Source organism: Mustelus asterias, unplaced genomic scaffold, assembly GCF_964213995.1.
Source record: "Mustelus asterias unplaced genomic scaffold, sMusAst1.hap1.1 HAP1_SCAFFOLD_451, whole genome shotgun sequence".
NCBI classification, from domain to species: domain Eukaryota; kingdom Metazoa; phylum Chordata; class Chondrichthyes; order Carcharhiniformes; family Triakidae; genus Mustelus; species Mustelus asterias.
In genome coordinates this window covers 335873-354555 of record NW_027590404.1, presented here as the reverse complement: position 1 = coordinate 354555, position 18683 = coordinate 335873, and the positions used below count along the sequence as shown (strand labels likewise).

General features: G+C 46.9%; 1 protein-coding gene and 1 long non-coding RNA gene across 9 annotated transcripts in view; one reads left to right on the top strand and one right to left on the bottom strand.

Moving 5' to 3' along the window:
- hnrnph3 (heterogeneous nuclear ribonucleoprotein H3 (2H9)) overlaps window positions 1-15402 on the bottom strand; it is a 28057-nt gene extending 12655 nt beyond the window's left edge. For 2 of the 8 annotated variants that reach the window (XM_078204791.1, XM_078204790.1), the window contains exons 1-13: window positions 15273-15402; window positions 13428-13463; window positions 13240-13341; window positions 12997-13152; window positions 9732-9875; window positions 8899-9037; window positions 7643-7830; window positions 6376-6468; window positions 4982-5097; window positions 4715-4850; window positions 3333-3410; window positions 3171-3257; window positions 1426-1469 (exon numbers count right to left, since the gene is read on the bottom strand). In XM_078204791.1, the coding sequence (XP_078060917.1) occupies window positions 1435-1469; window positions 3171-3257; window positions 3333-3410; window positions 4715-4850; window positions 4982-5097; window positions 6376-6468; window positions 7643-7830; window positions 8899-9037; window positions 9732-9875; window positions 12997-13152; window positions 13240-13341; window positions 13428-13463; window positions 15273-15288 (1326 nt within the window). In that variant the 5' untranslated portion in view covers window positions 15289-15402 and the 3' untranslated portion in view covers window positions 1426-1434. Of the gene's footprint in view, window positions 1-1425; window positions 1470-3170; window positions 3262-3332; window positions 3411-4714; window positions 4851-4981; window positions 5098-6375; window positions 6469-7642; window positions 7831-8898; window positions 9038-9731; window positions 9876-12996; window positions 13153-13239; window positions 13342-13427; window positions 13464-15272 lie in introns of all 8 variants that reach the window. The other 6 variants (XM_078204789.1, XM_078204788.1, XM_078204793.1 and 3 more) reach the window with 3 other exon arrangements.
- Window positions 15403-15630: 228 nt separating this feature from the next.
- LOC144486757 (uncharacterized) lies at window positions 15631-18158 on the top strand. The gene is made up of 3 exons (XR_013496337.1): window positions 15631-15715; window positions 16873-16911; window positions 18113-18158. It is a non-coding gene; the product is annotated as an uncharacterized LOC144486757 (long non-coding RNA).
- Window positions 18159-18683: the final 525 nt, after the last annotated feature.

Here is an 18683-nt window from a genome sequence, read left to right as displayed (position 1 = left end):
GTCTGTGTGGAATCTGCACGTTCTCCCAGTGTCTGCTCTGGCTTTCTCCCACAGTCCCAAATACGTGCTGCTTAGGTGCATTGGCCATGTTAAAATTCTCCCTCGGTGTACCCAAACAGGCGCCAGAGTGTGGCAACTAGGGGATTTTCTCAGTAACTTCAATACAATGTTAAAGTAAGCCTACTTGTGACACTAATAAAATAAATAAATAGTTCTAATTCAGAATGGTTTTTAGCTTGCAGGGAATTTTCCAGGTGGTGTTGCTCCCACGCAACTGCTGTCCTTGCCCTTCTGGGTAGATGTTGTGGGTTTGAAGGCTGCTGACAAAAGGAGCTTTGGTGAATTGCTGCAGTGCATCTTGTAGATGGTGTACATTGTGTCAGTAGTGGAGAAAGTGAATGTTTAGGATGGTGGACGAGGTGCCAATCAAGCAGGCAGCTTTGTTCTGGATAGTGTTGAGCTTCTTCAGTGCAAGTGGAAAGTGTGAACAATTCTTCAGCCAATTTAATATGGCTCCTAATAACATCCCAACAGTATTATGACATGCTTATAACTGTATTGGAACAACTTTGCTTGGGCATGGCTAGTTTTGGAGAAAAACACTGGCACCTATCCAACCATGTGGAATATTTCCCAAACATGGATGGAAGAGCTGAATTCTAAGGGCGACACAAGAGTGGCTGTCCTTAACATTGAGTCAGCATTTGACCGTGTGTAGCACAAAAAGCCTGAGCAAAATTGAAGTCACAAAGAATCAGGTGGAGAACGCTCCATTGGTTGGGATCATACCTCATACAAAGGTGGTTATGGTTGTCAGGTTGAAGGTCAGATATCTCATCCCCAGGACATCACTGCAGTGTTCCTCAGAATACCACCCAAGGATCAACTTACAGCTGCTTCAATGACCTTCCCTCCCTCATAAGGTCATAAATTGGGATGGTCTTTGATAATTGCAGAATGTTGAGCACCACTCACAGCTCCTCAGACACTGAAGCAGTCCACGTCCATATGCGACAAGATCTGTACAATATTCAGGTTTGGGCTGATAAGTAGCAAGGAACTATTCATGTTGCACAAATGCCAGGCAATGACCAAGTGAAAATCTAAACAACTGCACGTGATATTCAACAGAATTCCCCCCATTAGCATCCTGCGAGTTACCATTAACCAGAAATTGAACTGGATGAGCCACAAAATTTGTGGCTACAAAAGCAGATCAGAGGCTAGAAATTCTGTAGCTAATAAATTACCTCCTGACTTTCCACCAGCAGGCAGAAGTCAAGAATGTGATGGAATGCTTTCCATTTATCTGGAAGAGTGCAACTCCAATAGCAAACAACACAACACCCAAAGCATCCCACTCGGTACTCCATCCACCACCTTAAAACATTCACTCCCTCCACCATCAACACAGTGACAACTCACCAAGCCTCCTTAGACAGCACCTTGCAAACCCACGACCACATCATCTAGAAAGACAAGGACAGCAGATTCACAGAAATACCACCACCTGCAAGTTCCCCTCCATGCTACATATCATCCTGACTTGGAAATACATTCCTTCGTTGTCATGGCTCAAAATCCTGGAACTCTTACCGTGACAACATTCGAGTATACCCGCACTACATGTACTGAAGTGATTCAAGGTGGTGTCTCACCACTAACTGCTCAAGTGCAATTAAGGACGAGCAACGATTGCTGGTCTTGGTATCAAAGCCAGTTACTCTCACCTCTAGAATTCAGCTCTTTTGTTCATGTTTAGACCAAGGCTGTAATGAGGTCTGGACCCGAGTCATAGAATCCTACAGTGCAGAAAGAGGCCATTTGGCCCATCGAGTCTGCACCGACCACAATCCCACCCAGGCCCTTTCCCCATAACCCCATGCTTTTACCCTAGCTAGTCCCCCTGTCACTAAGGGGCAATTTAGCATGGCCAATCCACCTAACCCATACATCTTTGGAGTATGGGAAGAAACCGGAGGAAACCCACGCAATCACGGGGAGAATGTGCAAACTCCACACAGACAGTGACCCAAGCCGGGAATCGAACCCAGGTCCCTGGTGCTTGGGGCAGCAGAGCTAACCACTGTGCCACCATGTCGCTCTGAGTATTTAGTATTATTGCAAGTCAGTCTGGAGAAACGCAAACTAAGTGTTGGTGAGCAGGTTATTGGCTTGGAAGTGCAACTTGACAGCACTGTCAACGACCCTTTCCATCACTTTATTGGTGATCAAGAGGAGGCTGATGGGGCAATAATTAGCTGGATTGGATTTGTCCTGCTTTGTGTGGACAGGACACATGCAGTTTTCCACATTGCCAGGTAGATACTAGTGTATCTGTACTAGAACAGCTTGGCTAGGGGCATGGCTAGTTCTGGAGCACAGCTTATTTAGTATTATTGTCAGGATGTGCCAGTGGCCAACCACAGACTTTGCAATATCCAATGCTTTAAGGTAAAAGGTAATATTGTGGAGTGAATCGAATTGGTTGAAGCCTGGCATCTGTAATGGTTGGGACCTCAGCAGGAGACAAAGATAGATCATCCACTTGACATTTCTGGCTGAGAACTGTTTGTAAATGCTTCTGCCTTTTCTTTTGCACTGATGTATCAGGTTTCCCCCATTGTGCATCCTAGTGTTTGTGGAGCCTCATTTTCCATGTTAGCTGTTTAACTATTCATTATTATTCACAACTGAGCGTGGCAGGACTGCAGAATTTGGATCTAATCTGCTGGTTGTAGGTTTACTTTGATCTGTTCATGCACACAAACCAGACACAGTTTCACAATGGATAATCTTATAGCAGGTGCTCCCACACCGTGGATTTCCCATTGGGGCTAGAGTACCAAGGCAGCAACGGTTTGTCAATGGGGCAGCTTTGCATTTGGTTACTCAATTATAATGAAGGAGATACTTTGAATATACACCGTGGTGAATGGTGGGCCAGTCCTGAGATTGATAATAAAACTCTATTACACAAATGCACATGGTAACTCCTAGAATTTTCAAAACCCCAACTCTCACTCTGAGGCCACATTGTCAATCAAAATGGTGTCAGAGTGGGCAATGTTTTGGAAGCACTATCCTGTAGTCTAAGAGTATCCATTGGAACTTAAATCACTCAAATATCATGCCTTCAAGTTGAAATAACAGACTGCAACTTTCCTTACCATAAGAGCCCATATTGCTCTGGCCCCCGTAACCAGCGTAACTGGACATCCCATGATTCCCCGAGCTCCCATAACCACCCTGGTTCCCTGCAGGAGAAAAGAGGCCTTTAGATACATATACAAATTAAAAATACCACAAAACAAGCTTGAAATTCAACTCACCCAGTCCATAGTTACTGCCATAGCCACCAGATCCTCCTCCAGCAGTGGAGTTCAAAAACAGCTCAATGTATCGGTGTTCTGAAACAAAATTAGCAACTTACACAAATGCTTTCATCAGGCAACTATCTCTTCACACTTCTTAGAACCACAAAATCCCTACAGCGCAGGCGGCCATTTGGCCTATCGAGTCTGCAATGAGTCTCCAAAACAGCATCTTACCCAGGCCCTAGACCCATAACCCCACACATTTAGCATGGCCAATCCACCTAACCTGCGCATCTTTGGACTGTGGGAGGAAACCCACACAGACACGCGGAGAATGTACAAACTCCACAGTCAACCAAGGCCGAAATCGAACCCAGGTCCCTGGTGCTGAGAGGCAACAACATGTCACAGGATTTCACAGTAAAACATTCTGCAAATTATCCAAACCAGGTAGCACTTACCTATGCACTAAATCTGGGAACATTTTCAGGCATTTAAAATACCCAGTAGAATTGTTATGCTGATATTTGGAGGTATGGTGGTGTAAGGCAAGAGAGACTGGACTATTAACCCAGAATTGAAATCTCATCATTACAATTTTGAGAATGTAAATTCTACAGAATAAAAATCTAGTATCAGTGAAGACGACCACAAAGCAGTTGGTCTATATTTACTAACGTCCCTTAAGGAAGAAATCTGCCTGGGTCTGGCCTCCATGTGATTCCAGACCTACCACAATGCAGTTATTTCTTAACTACCTTCCAAAATGGCCTCGGAAACCACTCAAAACACTCCCAACAATTCAAGACAACCACCTTTACAACAAAATTAGGAATGAACAGGAATTCCTGGCTTTGTCAGCAACACCCACATCCTAATGATTAAAACTAGTTTCATTTACAATTAGGGCACTGATCATTGTCTGGAACTGGATTCAATGGGGTGGGGAGGGGACACTTTTCCATTACATCTGATTAAGTGGGGACTGAGCATTTTAACACCTGGCAACCTTCAAATGGTGACCTCTGCAGTTTCCAGCTATCGCACTATCTGCTGAATAGAGAGTCATCTCTCTCCAGACGAAAACTCTTCCCTTCAAGCTTCAACGGCCATTACTGCCTACAATAATCTGTGTCAATCATTAGTCACGGACAAGGTTACACAAAGGATAGCAGCAGCTAATAGCACATGTTAATTTACACACACTGGATCCCAGGTAGTAGAATGGGCCTTGGTTACATTTTATTTCAACCCAACACAGAGATGATTCCCCACTGGGATGGACTGAAAGACACAGCGCAGATTTGTGATGGAACTTGGGAACCTCCTATATACAGCTCACTACATAAAACAGATAGGGGAGCCCAGGTGACTAAGAGTTATTATTACCAACTTACGCATGTGTGCTTTATCCTTAGACATGGCAGCTACTGCATCCTCATGCGTGGCGAATTCAACATCAGCCTCCCCTGTAGCTCGACCATCACTTCCATACTCCAGATGAATACGCAGGGGATTCAGAGGAGAAAAGAACTATAGGATTAACAAGATAGCAAAATTAAATAGCAGAACTTAACTTCATTAATAAGTGATTTTAATGTCTGTGAAGGTGGAAAATGGCCACGCAATTTAAGAGTAACTGTGGTTTATCACAGAAAACCTACATGGGCGACATCATCCTCTCTTGCCCGGAACGGCAGGCCCCGCATGTGCACAAAGTGTCCACTCATGTAGCCTGAGCTGGCATCTCCAGCCCCTCCGTATCCATGGTTACCCATACCTTTCAACAAAACAACATATATTTATGTAGCATATTTTAAAGTTATAAAGTGTCCCAAGCCCTTCACACGAGCATTATAAACAAATGATACTAAGCCACATGATGAGACATAAGCTGAAATGAGGAATGTGATAGTGCCAATGTATGGTGAGAAGTTCATCTCGGGAATCAAACAAGACACCAAACATTACAAACAGACTGGTTGAAAATCAGCCTTTTGCCAGCAAAAGGGAGAGCATAGCCAGGCAATGGAGCTTGTCGCAAGGATCTAAAACAATGGTTTCTGTCTTCCCAATATTTAATTTTGGAGGTAATTTCTTTTCATTCTGCACTGAAAGTCAACAGTGGGGGGGGGGGGAGAGAGTGGTGAGATAGAGCTGGGTGTCATTAACATGCATGTGAAAACAAACGCTGGCTAAACCTGATATCCCCAATATCCTTTCACATCTGTCTCTCTTTTTCTATGGGAATGGAGCTAAGGGCCATTCTGAGGGGCATAGCAGGCTGAAAGATAGCAGGATCAGAGTAATGGTTTTATTGGGTGAATTGGCAATGCTAAATTCTCCCTCAGTGTACCTGAACAGGCGCCAGAGTGTGGTGACTAGGGAATTTTCACATTAACACTGCAATGACGTTACTGTAAGCCTACTTATGACACTAATAAATAAACTTTATAACTTTAAGATTTCAAAGCTGGAGATCAAGGTGCAATTCAGCAGTTATGGCAAGTGAAATGCAAACGGCTAGTTGTTTTGGACTCAAAGTGCAGCAAACAAATTGGGTAGAGGCCAAGTGGTGGTGTGTGGAAGAAAAACGTGAGTGGAGGGCGATACAAGAAAGTGATCAGAGATGGCCTTGTGAGACAAGCAAGACCACGTGAGATGGCAAAGTCATAGGAGAGGCTGTGAATATGGGTTGGCGAATTTACGTGCAGCAGAAGAGGGAACTAGATGTGAAAAAGCACGATGAGTGACTTGGAAGGTTGAAATCACCAAAGATGAGAAATTGTTCAGTTCAGAAGCTGAGAGGGGAACACAGTTAAGATATCTTAGGGAGAAACAGCAGAAATTGAGGTTAAGTTTGAAAATGTGATTCAGCCTGTGCCATTCTGCCTGCATTAGCAGCCAACACCACCACCAAGAAACAGATTCCATTAACTGTACCAACCATCCCCTTACCCACTCTCTTCCCTCTTCCCCCTTCCCCCCCCCCCCAACATCCAATCAAATTTCCTTACCCCTGCTAAAAAAATGCAGAAAGAATAAAGATTAGACATACCTCTGCCGCCTCTCATTGCCCCTGGCCCTTCGTAATCATCATTGCCATAGCCATAGTTGTCATATCCATTGTAATCATCATACCCACCATACCCTGCACAAACATTAGTTCACACGTTACTTAGGACTGTTGTGGGTGAAATGATTGCTGTGATCTGTCAGTTAGAAAACTTTGCTAACCATTGGGAATCTGAAGGAGCAAAGCAGGCAAAAATCTAGTGGGAAATTGGGTGTTTTTCTTTAGTTTTACAAAACACATCGAATTGCAATATGTAATGTGCTGCCCGAAAGGGAATCTGAAGCAGCTGTTGCAAAATAAAAATTGGTAAATACTTGAAAAGACAACAATTGCAGCTGATAGAAAAAGAGCAGGAGTAGGACTAGCTCTTTCAAAACAGTGGCATAGCTACGAAGGACCAAATGGCCATCTTTCCTGCTCTATCATTCGATGATCAGTAAAGCTGGACATGCCACAATTCCACCATGGTTCCAATATCACAACATTCTCAGTCCTCACATTATGTATCAGCCATCATATAAAAAGAAACACGAAATATTACATAGACATATAAATAAATCTTTACTTTTCCAATCAGTATAAAATATAATAAAGCACTGCTGTTTAAATCACTCATGCATAAAAGATGCAGAAATATTGTCTCAAAGATACCAAACTTTGTCTTGAAATCATGAGGAAGCAAATTACCCAAAGACATACTGTGCTGAGAGCAAGGAGATGGATCCTAGGGGGACTCTGATGGTCCTGCCCTGAAGGAGCAGCAGTAATTCCACATGGCTCCTTGAGCCTGTTTCTCCAGTCAATATCACCAAGCTTCAGGAATCCTGAGTAAAAACCTAAACAAGGTACTCAATGATAAATCTTTTTTAAATGCTGGGCCAAGGGGAAAAACATTAAGTGGTTATCATCATCCCACTTTATAATAATTCCACCCTAGCCAAAAGAATTTAGAACTTGTTTTGATGGGTTATTTTCATGTCGTCAGAGACCACTCATTTAGACCATACATGGCAGCGAGAGAGGTCTGTGCAATTGAATGTGCATCAGCCTTGCACTTTGTATCCCCGATTTCTACACCCCTCCACCTAAGTCCATTTACTGCTTTTTATTCTGATCCAGAAAATAGCACGGAATCAATTCAAAGGCTCCATTCAGCATGTGGAGTCATAAATGCAGATATAGATATTAGATTATTTTATATATATCTTGGATGCATGAAAAAACAAGATTCCATTTAACCAAAACTTACCACCACCATATCCTCCACCTCCACGCCGCATTCGGTCATAAATGCTCCCACGCTGGGGACCAGAACCAAAGTAACCACCTCGTCCCATTGGCCTATCATATGGGCCTGGTCTCTGCCCCATTAACCTCTTTGGTGGATCGTAGTACGCTCTGACCTCACCTCTACTGCTTTTGAAGATCTCAATATACCTAAATCACAATGAGTACAGATTAACATTCAGGAGAAACAGTATTGCGAAAGATATTCTGGATAGCAATTAATAAACTGAATGCAAAATATTTAAATACATGCGTCAGCTTACTTTAGAACACAATCTACGAGCAGTTTCTAGTGCACACCAACACTACACAAATTTAACATTCATTCCTACACAACACAGATTGTTTTAACTTAAGGATTTCTCAATGGAGCAAGCGTATTGTTTAAAGTTGAACAATTTTTGATACATTAATGTTTCTACCATTTTGTTAAGCAAGTAATTTCCTTAAAGCTTGGAGACCAAAAATGGGCTAGATTCTAATACATGAAAATATGGTTAAGTATAACACAATCGCAATAGGTGTAGTTACAATAAATTAATATGGATCATCTTGGGCATTCACTGATCTGCAGCTTGAAAAATAAAGATAGGAGAGCTCCAGCTAAGATCTGGGTCGATAAACTGGCAGCTCCAGAGAAGGGCATGACACACCGGGCAAATTAAACCAAGGCATGTAGAAAGCAGAGGTGGGGCAGCAAGGTCATGCTAGAGAGCAAAACTCAGTGTAGAAGGTGTTGAGCACAGGAGGAAGTAACACGAGTGAGCAAGCACTGTGCTGCCAATGATGGCAAGGTATGGGGAAAATGAAACATTACTGCCGGTGCACCAAATCAAAAAAAGGCTCAAGCACCTCAGACATAAACAGCAAGCCACTCAGAATTTGAGGCAGCTGTAAGACCTTTCAAACAAAAACAGGCAAAACATCTGTAAACCATTTTTGCTGGATTTTTTTGTCCATTAAATTTTACTGAATTTATTCATTGTATATTCACTATTTTAATTGGCACAGCTAAAATCAAGCTACATCTGTAGCTTTTACCAGGGAATCTCAGGATTATAAAACAGCTATATAAAGACTATCTTATATTTGTGTACGAACATTGTTCTGAACAGAGTGCAAGATCAGTGTGTCGTCCCAGCCTCAGTGTCATATACCAGCACCCAGCGTTTAAACTTGACTTTAAGATGAATAACCAACCCGTCCGTCCATCCCCACCTGTGCCCTATTCTTTCCTTGTGTTTCCCCAGTGCTTTTTCTGCTATCTCCTTTGAAGCAAACTGCACGAAGGCCTCCCCTGTGCTTCTCCCCTGGTAGTCCATCGGCAAAGTTATCCCATTTGGCACGATTTCCAACCCTTTAACCCAAGGACAAAATAACCCCGTCAAGGGGAACAATATTAAATGATGCACAATTCCCAACAATATCTACAAATATATAAAAGATTAAAAACCCAGTTACCAACAGATAAAAATGCAAAATGCTTATAGATCTATATGTAAAACTTCAAGACAATTAAAAACAGCTTTATGTTAGTGATCCAACTTTCACATTGAAGCTGAACACTTTTATAAGTCAAAGTAATTGGTTAAACAGTGTATGTCAACTTCAAAACTCATTCCAATTACAACTCTTGAAAATGGAACTGCTCTGGTGTATGGCAGTAATTGTTGGAAATAAACTCCATTTTCTTTCTCCCAATTCCACTGCATCGGATAATTAAAAATTATTCAGGTCACAGTGCAGATACTCTGCTGTCTGAAGTTACATTTAGGTACCACATATCACCAACATAAAAATATATAATGCAGTATCTAGTTTGCTTTAGACATTTTTGTCTTAATATAACCAAAAACTAAAATCCAGTAAAAGCACAAGTCTTGATATTGCTGTCATTTAAGGCTTTAAATTTACACTACAAATACACAGCTCATAAAATTCAGCAGTTAAACATTTCAGATAATGGTACTCATTGAAAAGTTTGATACCATTCACCCAATATATACAAGGTCTAATAATACAAAATTAACAACTGAGTGAGTGAAAAATACCTGTGAAAAACTGAACAATTTCCTCTTTGCTGCAGCCAAATGGAAGCCCACGGAGTCGCACTGTGCCATCGTTGGATGTGTCAGGATGGCTGGTACCGCTATGTTTCAGAACCCATTCCATCTCACTGCCATTAGATTTGAAAACTAGGAGAAAAATAGCACACACTTGTATACAAACTGTATAAACCACAGAACTTCTAACAGTTCAACACACGACCCACATGAGCTCGAACTGGGCACATAGGGTCCATGCAAATTTCTTTTAACATGACAACTGATATAAAATACTTCAGGAAAGGTTTACCAATTAAAAATCAAAATTGAAACCAAAGTCTGTGTGACAATTCTTGTCTCTCCATCCACTTCTGCTGCGCCTTCATCATTTTTCCACAAGGTTCACGACAGCAGCTTGGGCTGCTTTGTGCAAGGACAGCTGATCTAAGATCAGCATCTCCCTCAGGTACTTAGGAGTCTTGATACCATGCTTAAACATCTTGAACAGGTATCTGTACAGAAAATCAAAACGGCTAAGAAATGCTCATTTTGACATCTAGAGGATTACAACAGGAGCGTGGTACAAATCATACTTAAAGTTGTAAAGCCCTGGTTAAACTACACCTAGACTACAGTGAGCAGTTCTAGCCAGTGCAATGAAGGGATTTTGTTTTTTACACTGCCTGCCGATTTTTAAAAATTATACAATATACCAACTAACGTACCTGTACCGCAAGTATCAAAATAGACATCCCATAAAGGGTTCTGAATGACGTCCTACCGTTTGCAATGCCAGATGAGTTATTTGATAGATTAAAGCCTTGCCATCCGTAGTTTGCCTCGGAGGAGAACCATCACCAAGACAATCTTGAAAGAAACACTACTGTCTTGCAGACAGCAATTTTCTTTTGCAGTTGTTTTCTCAAGTTTCCATCCTTCACCCTTTTATAGTGTCAGGAAGGGAAACTTGAAGCCTGGCCTGAGTTTCTCTGTGAACCTATTTTTTTACATTCAGTTATTTGCAGAAGGATATATTGGCCTTGGAGGGAGTGCAGAGAAGGTTCACCAGGTTGATCCCAGAGATGAGGGGTGTTGATTATGAGGAGAGACTGAGCAGATTGGGCTTGTACTCATTGGAATTTAGAAGGCTGAGGGGGGATCTTATAGAGACCTATAAGATAATGAAGGGGCTGGATAGGGTAGAGGTGGATAGATTCTTTCCACTTAGAAAGGAAGCTAGAACTAGAGGGCACAGCCTCAAAATAAAGGGGGGTCAGTTTAGGACAGAGTTGAAGAGGAACTTCTCTCAGAGGGCGGTGAATCTCTGGAATTCTCTGCCCACTGAAGTGGTGGAGGCTACCTCGTTGAATATGTTTAAATCATGGATAGATGGATTCCTGATCAGTAAGGGAATATGGGGTTATGGGGATCAGGCGGGTAAGTGGAACTGATCCACTTCAGATCAGCCATGATCTTATTGAATGGCGGGGCAGGCTCGAGGAGTTAGATGGCCTACTCCTGCTCTTATTTCTTATGTGGACACCAATGGCGAGGCCAATATTTACTGCCTATCCCCAATTGCCCATCAATGTGATAATGAGCTGCATTATTGAACCACTGCAGTCCACGTGTGTAGGTACACCCATAATGACCCAGTAACAGTGAAGGAACACTGATATATTTCCGAGTCAATATGGTAAGTGACTTGGAGAGCAACTTCAAGGTGGTGGTATTCCCAAGTGTCTGCTGCTCCTGTCCTTCGAGTGGACGTGGAATTGGAAGGTGCTGGCTAAGGGACCTTGGTGAGTTCCTGCAGTGTTTCTTGCAGATGATACACAGCTGGCACTGTTCGACGATGGAGGGATTGAGTGGTTGTGGATGGGGTGCCAATCAAGCGGGCTGCTTTGTCCTGAATAATGTTGAGTTTCATGAGTGTTGGAGCTGCACTCATCCAAGCAAGTGGAGAGCATTCTGTCACACTCCTGACTTGTGCCAAGTAGATGGTGGACAGGCTTTAGGAAGGCATCAGGATTCTTGCAGCAGGATTCTTAGCCTCTGACCTGCTCCTGTAGCCACAGTATTTATATAACTACTCCAGGTCAATTTCTGGTCAACAGTAACCCCAGGGTATTGATAGTGGGGATTCAGTGATGGTAATGCCATTGAATGTTATGGGGCAATGGTTAGATTCTCTCTTGTTGGAGATGGTCATTACCTGGCACTTGTGTGGCACTATGTTACTTGTCAGCCCAAGACTAGATACTGTTGGGCTGACAAGTCATGCTGCATTTGCACATGGCTGCTTCAGTCACCAAAGAGTCTCAAATGGTGCTGCACATTGTACAATCACATCCCCTTTTCTAGCATTATGATGGAAGGAAGGTCATTAATTAAGCAGTTGAAAATGGTTGGGCCTCGGACACTCCCTGAACTCTTGTATTGATGTCTGGAGCTGTGATAATTGACCTCCAACCACCACAACCAATTTCCATTGTGCCAACCAGTGGAGAGGATTTCCTCCAATTCCCACTGAATCCAATTTTGCTAGGGTTTCTTGATGCCACAAAAATCACAGGATCCAATAATAAAGGATCTAGACCCTTTCTTGGGAAAGATAATCAGAATCAACTGCATTCTGATGAAGAGTCACCAACCTGGAACATTAAATGCTTCTCTCTCCACAGATGCTGTCTGCTAACTGAGTATGTCTAGCACACACTGTATTTGCACCAGCCTCACAATTGTGATCAGCTAGCCCAGCATACACTCAGAATGAAACTTCAATTTAACTGGTACATGGCTCAGCTTGACACTGAGCCACTAAACTTACTTTGCAGAGACTAGCTTACAAGCTAAGCTTTTAGCCTCATCCCAAAACAGGATCTGCAGTGTATTCCCAACTCAAATACAGTTCTTTAACAAAGCAAATCTCAAAGTGCTTCATTTGGTTGTTGAACCCAAGTAGAGAAGAGGACAAAAATGAATACATAGACAAAGAGAAGTCTTTAAAAATGAAGTGAGCAGCAGAGAATTCCAGAAGACAGGGTCAAAGTCTAAGGGTCCACATACTGCCTTTAGTAAGGGGTGAACATTGCATTCCGCATATCTTAGCTGTCATGCAATATGTAACAAGGGAATTGACTGGAATATACAGAAACTCCAGCACCAGTGCCACATTGGCCTGTCTTGGTTGATCTGTACTATCAGCAAGTTTGACTTTGCTGCCAAGGTACCTAGGCTACAACTAAATACAGGGCTAACAGTTACTGACCTTCAATATACCTGTGGCCCATATACTTCCGATCTTTTGCCAAAGCTTTTTTGAAGTCTTCAGCATTACCCAAATGAACATAAGCTTCGCCACTTGGTCGACCCTCTTTGGATGTGGTGAATTGCACCCCATTCACCCCATTTCGGATATCACACTCTACAAAAGAACACAAAGAAAGTAACAGCATAAACATGTACTGCCCTCAGGAGCAAATGAAATTAATCTCAACCACATGCTGATTACCTGAGAAGAACCGGGTCACTTCATCTGGTGTACACGACCATGGCAGACCACGCACTCGGACAACATAGTCCTCCTCTTTTGTGGGAACCTCGGGCTCTTTCTCTGTAACCATAAACACTAAATAGTAGCTGGCTAAGGGCTGCAGCCAAAACAATTCTTTTTTTTCAAGAAAATAGATCAATACCAACCTTCTTCAACTGCTGGTTCCAAATTGGTAAAGATTTCTGTGAAACAAACATGTCTGATTTAGTTTTCAATCTCACTGGGATTACATTAACCAACAAATCACTTGGGATTCGGTCCCTCCAGTTTGGTTTCAACCCTCACCAGTTCTTTATACAGGATCAGCAGTTCCAGGATGCACTTTGACAAATTCTATTAGATTAAAGGTGCAATATAATAAGTTGCTGTTCCGCAACAGCAAACAGATCCCGCCCACTCCACATATTCCTGTTCAGATCTTTGTTCCAGTATCCAAAAGATAAAAACAAGACTGATCAGAAACCTGAAACAGAAATACCCCTTTTTGGACTCTCCTGTGCTTCAGCATCGCACTCCAACCTCTGAAGGCTGCAGGCTCAAGTAACATTCTGCAGACTTCAGCACATTATACAAAGCTGATATTCCAGTTCAGGACCAGGGGAGCGCCACACTGTCGGGGGGGTCAGTGCTGAGGGGAGCGCCGCACTATCCGGGTTTTGGGAGGGAGGGGGGGGGGGGGTGTCCGTGCTGAGGGGAACGCCGCACTTTCCGGGAGGGGGGGGGGGGGGGGCCAGTACTGAGGGGAGCGCCGCACTGAGCGGGGTGGGGGTCAGTGCTGAGGGGAGCGCCGCACTGTCCGGGGAGTCAGTGCTGAGGTTGCGCCACACTGTCCCGGGGGGGGGGGGGGGGGGGGGAGGGAGGTCAGTGCCGAGGGGAGCGCCGCACTGTCCAGGGGGTCAGTGTTGAGGGAAGCGCTGCACTGTCCAGGGGGTCAGTGCTGAGGGGAGCGCCGCACTGTCCAGGGGGTCAGTGCTGAGATTGCGCCGCACTGACCCGGGACCGGGTCACTGCTGAGGGGAGCGCCGCACTGTCCGGGGGGGCTGAGGGGAGCGCCGCACTGTCCGGGGGGGCTGAGGGGAGCGCCGCACTGTCCGGGGGGGCTGAGGGGAGCGCCGCACTGTCCGGGGGGGCTGAGGGGAGCGCCGCACTGTCCGGGGGGGGCTGAGGGGAGCGCCGCACTGTCCGGGGGGGGGCTGAGGGGAGCGCCGCACTGTCCGGGGGGGGCTGAGGGGAGCGCCGCACTGTCCGGGGGGGGGCTGAGGGGAGCGCCGCACTGTCCGGGGGGGGGGGGGGCTGAGGGGAGCGCCGCACTGTCCGGGGGGGGGGGGGGCTGAGGGGAGCGCCGCACTGTCCGGGGGGGGGGGCTGAGGGGAGCGCCGCACTGTCCGGGGGGGGGGGGGCTGAGGGGAGCGCCGCACTGTCCGGGGGGGGGGGGGGCTGAGGGGAGCGCCGCACTGTCCGGGGGGGGGGGTCTCAGTGCTATTAGGGTAGAATTATCTAATTTAGATAGCTGTTTGATGGCCCCCGGCCCAGGGCGAGCCTCGGCAAGGCCCCCGGCCCAGGGCGAGCCTCGGCAAGGCCCCCGGCCCAGGGCGAGCCTCGGCAAGGCCCCCGGCCCAGGGCGAGCCTCGGCAAGGCCCAGGGCGAGCCTCGGCAAGGCCCAGGGCGAGCCTCGGCAAGGCCCAGGGCGAGCCTCGGCAAGGCCCCCGGCCAGCCTCGGCAAGGCCCCCGGCCAGCCTCGGCAAGGCCCCCGGCCAGCCTCGGCAAGGCCCCCGGCCAGCCTCGGCAAGGCCCCCGGCCAGCCTCGGCAAGGCCCCCGGCCAGCCTCGGCAAGGCCCCCGGCCAGCCTCGGCAAGGCCCCCGGCCAGCCTCGGCAAGGCCCCCGGCCCAGGGTGAGCCTCGGCAAGGCCCCCGGCGCCGTACGGCGAGCTTCGGCAACACCCCGGGCGCACAGGAGGCAGCACTAAACTCGAGCTCTGGAATCTGATTACCGTCTTCCTGTGCCATTACGTCGAGTCGGTCGGAGCTAACCGTTCAGCAGACGGGCAGGTAGCGATTGCCGCGGCCTAACTCCCACAACCGCACCCAGCAAGTCTGCTCAAAATGGCGCCGGCGCCAGCCCGCTCGACGGCAAAGCTCGCGAGAAACCGTCGTAAGCCCGCCGCCCATTGGCTCAGAGCCTGTCAATCACCCGCTGGCCGGACCACCATTGGTTCAGAGCCTGTCAATCACCCGCATGCCGGACCACCATTGGCTCAGAGCCTGTCAATCACCCGCGGGCCGGACCACCATTGGCTCAGAGCCTGTCAATCACCGGGAGCCCGCTAGTAATCCGGAGAGAACTTTCTGGAAAGATTCCGGAGGACCAGCAGCATCTGTGGAGAAAGGAAAACAGTTTGATGATCTTCCATCGACACTGGAAAGTTTTCCAGATGTACCAGACTTTAATCCGCACCTCCAGCCTTACGACTTCAGGTGGCTGGCGGAGAGGAGGGCCGTGGACGCCGGGGTGACCAGGATCGGGGACGTGCTGGATGGCGGAGGAGCGGGCTGGATGAGCCCCGACGTGCTGGCTGAGCGCGCGGGGGTGACCGTCTGGCGCGCGGCCAAAGCCATCCGAGACCTTAGGACGGTCGTGCTCGGCCCCGAGTGCGCACGCGGTCTAGAGGCGGCGCAGGCGTGCGGTGGGATCCCGCCCGAGCGTTCCCCTGCTCGGACGGAATTTCACATTGGCCCGAAGCCTAGACCTCCCCCCCCGGGTCAGGTGCCCCACTGCGTGTGCCGCCTCGCGGAAATGCCCTCCGTGCCCTTTTCCACCGCGCGGAGGCGTTTCCTGTACGGCCTGCTGCTGCACACCTTCCACTACCGCGTCCTCGCCCGTCGCCCGGATACACCTTGGCGGGCCTTGTTGCCGCCGGGCGGCGGAGGTCCCCAGTGGAGGTCCCTCTACGGAGGGATCTCCCCTAATTATCTCGGGGACCTGGGGTGGAGGGTGCTGCACGCAGCAGTGCCGTACAACCGTAGGTTTTTCCGGTACACGGGCTCCCGAGACTGCCCTTTCTGTGGCCTCGTGGAGTCCGTGGACCATGTCTACGTTCTGTGTTTTAGGCTGCACACCCTTTTTGGTTTCCTCAAACACCTTTTACTGATGTTTTGTTTGCACTTCAGTCCCACGCTCCTGATCTACGGGCACCTGGTGCGGAGAGGGGCGGGTCGGGATGCCGACCTCCTCGTGAACCTGCTCCTGGGCCTGGCGAGACGCGCCATCAATAGGTCCAGGCAGCGGGCGATCGACGGGGCCGTCCATCCCGACTGTCTGCCCCTCTACCGCGGCTACATTCGCGGCCAGGTGTCTCTGGAGAGGGAGCATGCGGTGTCCACGGGCGCGGTTGACGCCTTCCGCGACCGCTGGGCGCCGCAGGGGCTGGGGTGTATTATCGACCCCGATAATCACCTTTTGGTTTGACGTTTTAAGTTTCCTTTCGACTTTGATTTTGGTTCGGGCTGTTCCCCCTTCCTTTTGGGGAGCCGCCCCTTTTACTTTGTCCCTAAGTTAATTTGAGTTCGTTTACTTGATTGGTGCCGAAAAAGCTACCAGACTTTAAGCAACAGGGAGAGAAGAATAAAAGGGTGTGTCAGTGAGAGGGTTAAAGGGAAGAGACATTCACTGACAAAAAGGATGATGGTATCAGAGTCAGAGGTTTACTGCATGGAAACAGGCCCTTCGGCCCAACTTGTCCATGCCGCCCTTTTTTTTAAAAACCCCTAAGCTAATCCCAATTGCCCGCATTTGACCCATATCCCTCTATACTCATCTTACCCATGTAACTGTCCAAATGCTTTTTGAAAGACAAAATTGTACCCTCCTCTACTACCACCTCTGGCAGCTTGTTCCAGACACTCACCACCCTCTGTGTGAAAAAATTGCCCCTCTGGACACTTTTGTATCTCTCCCCTCTCACCTTAAACCTATGCCCTCTAGTTTTAGACTCCCCTACCTTTGGGAAAAGATATTGACTAGCTGATTTATGCCCCTCATTACTTTATAGACCTCTATAAGATCACCCCTCAATCTCCTACGCTCTAGAGAAAAAAGTCCCAGTCTATCCAGCCTCTCTTTGTAACTCAAACCATCAAGTCCCGGTAGCATGTTTCTGCACTCTTGAAGGAGAGAGTCCAGCATTTTCCTGATGGCTGAATTTAAGATATTGGCCTGTCGTTTCCAGTTTTCTCTCATAGAATTGAAGGGGCGACCTTTATGCTTAAGACGACTTTTATGCTTAATATCATGGACATTTTTACACGTGTATATCAAATTTATTTTAAAATATTGTCAACAGTTCACAGCAATGCAATGACTCATGGAGAGGCTCATTGCACCCCCTAATCACTTCAGACAGCCTTCATCACTTTAAACTCCAAGCAGGGAAACACAGACAATAGCTCAACTACTATTACAAGTACTATATAATAGATTATGCAAGAAGCTCAAATCACAAAGGGAGCCCTCCAGAAAGAGATCAGCCCAGGGGAAATGGGATCAGCTCCACCTAACTATAATGGCTGTTTTAATATCTTGCTATTGTGCCACTGCTGTGTGTTATTAGCAGGCACTGATCATGTAGCTGGTAGTAAATGATGAGCCTATTACCATGTGTTTGGCGCGAAGTTCAAAACCCTATAAATTGTAAAGCGCACAATGGCCAGGGAGAGCAGTTGACGAGCAGCTGTCTCTCCCCAGGCCTGCGGTTTTTGTTATTTTAAACAGAGAATAAAGTTTGTGTTGTCTTTTTGTACTGTACTCATGTCTGCTTGTCTTTCATGCTGGTAGGAAGCGAGAAAACTTCCCCTTACAGTTTGGTGTCGAAACCCAGGAGGAAGCGACTACTCGCTGGATCCATGGTGACAAGGATCAAGTGGGCGAGAAGTCAATTTCAGACCGCCAGATTCCAGAAGGATCCGAGCACCGTCGGGACCACGAGGGGACTTCCTCCAACCTGGATACCAGCTTGTAGACTGAATGGGTACAAAAAGTGCACTTACACTGATTGGCTGCTGCACAAATTTCACTGATTGAGAACTTTAAATTTGTAACACAGTCAGGTACACTGCTGTCGGCTACCTATTGTGAGAGGGACTTGTAAGCGTCCGCAAGAGGTGGACCATTGTCATGGCAGGCCTTCATGTCCCTGCTAACCACCCGGTGCGCCAATAAGGGGGATAAAGAAAAAGGCCTTATTGGATGAGCGGGTAGGTTAGGCATACCTCTGCGAGCCAGGAACTTAGGGAACCGAAAGGGTTGACAGATTCCAGAAGCACTCACAATAGGAGCGGGGTACGGGCTAGGGGGAATGCGAAAGATACAGAAGGAAAGCCTGAGGAAAGATTACCCCAGGACAGAG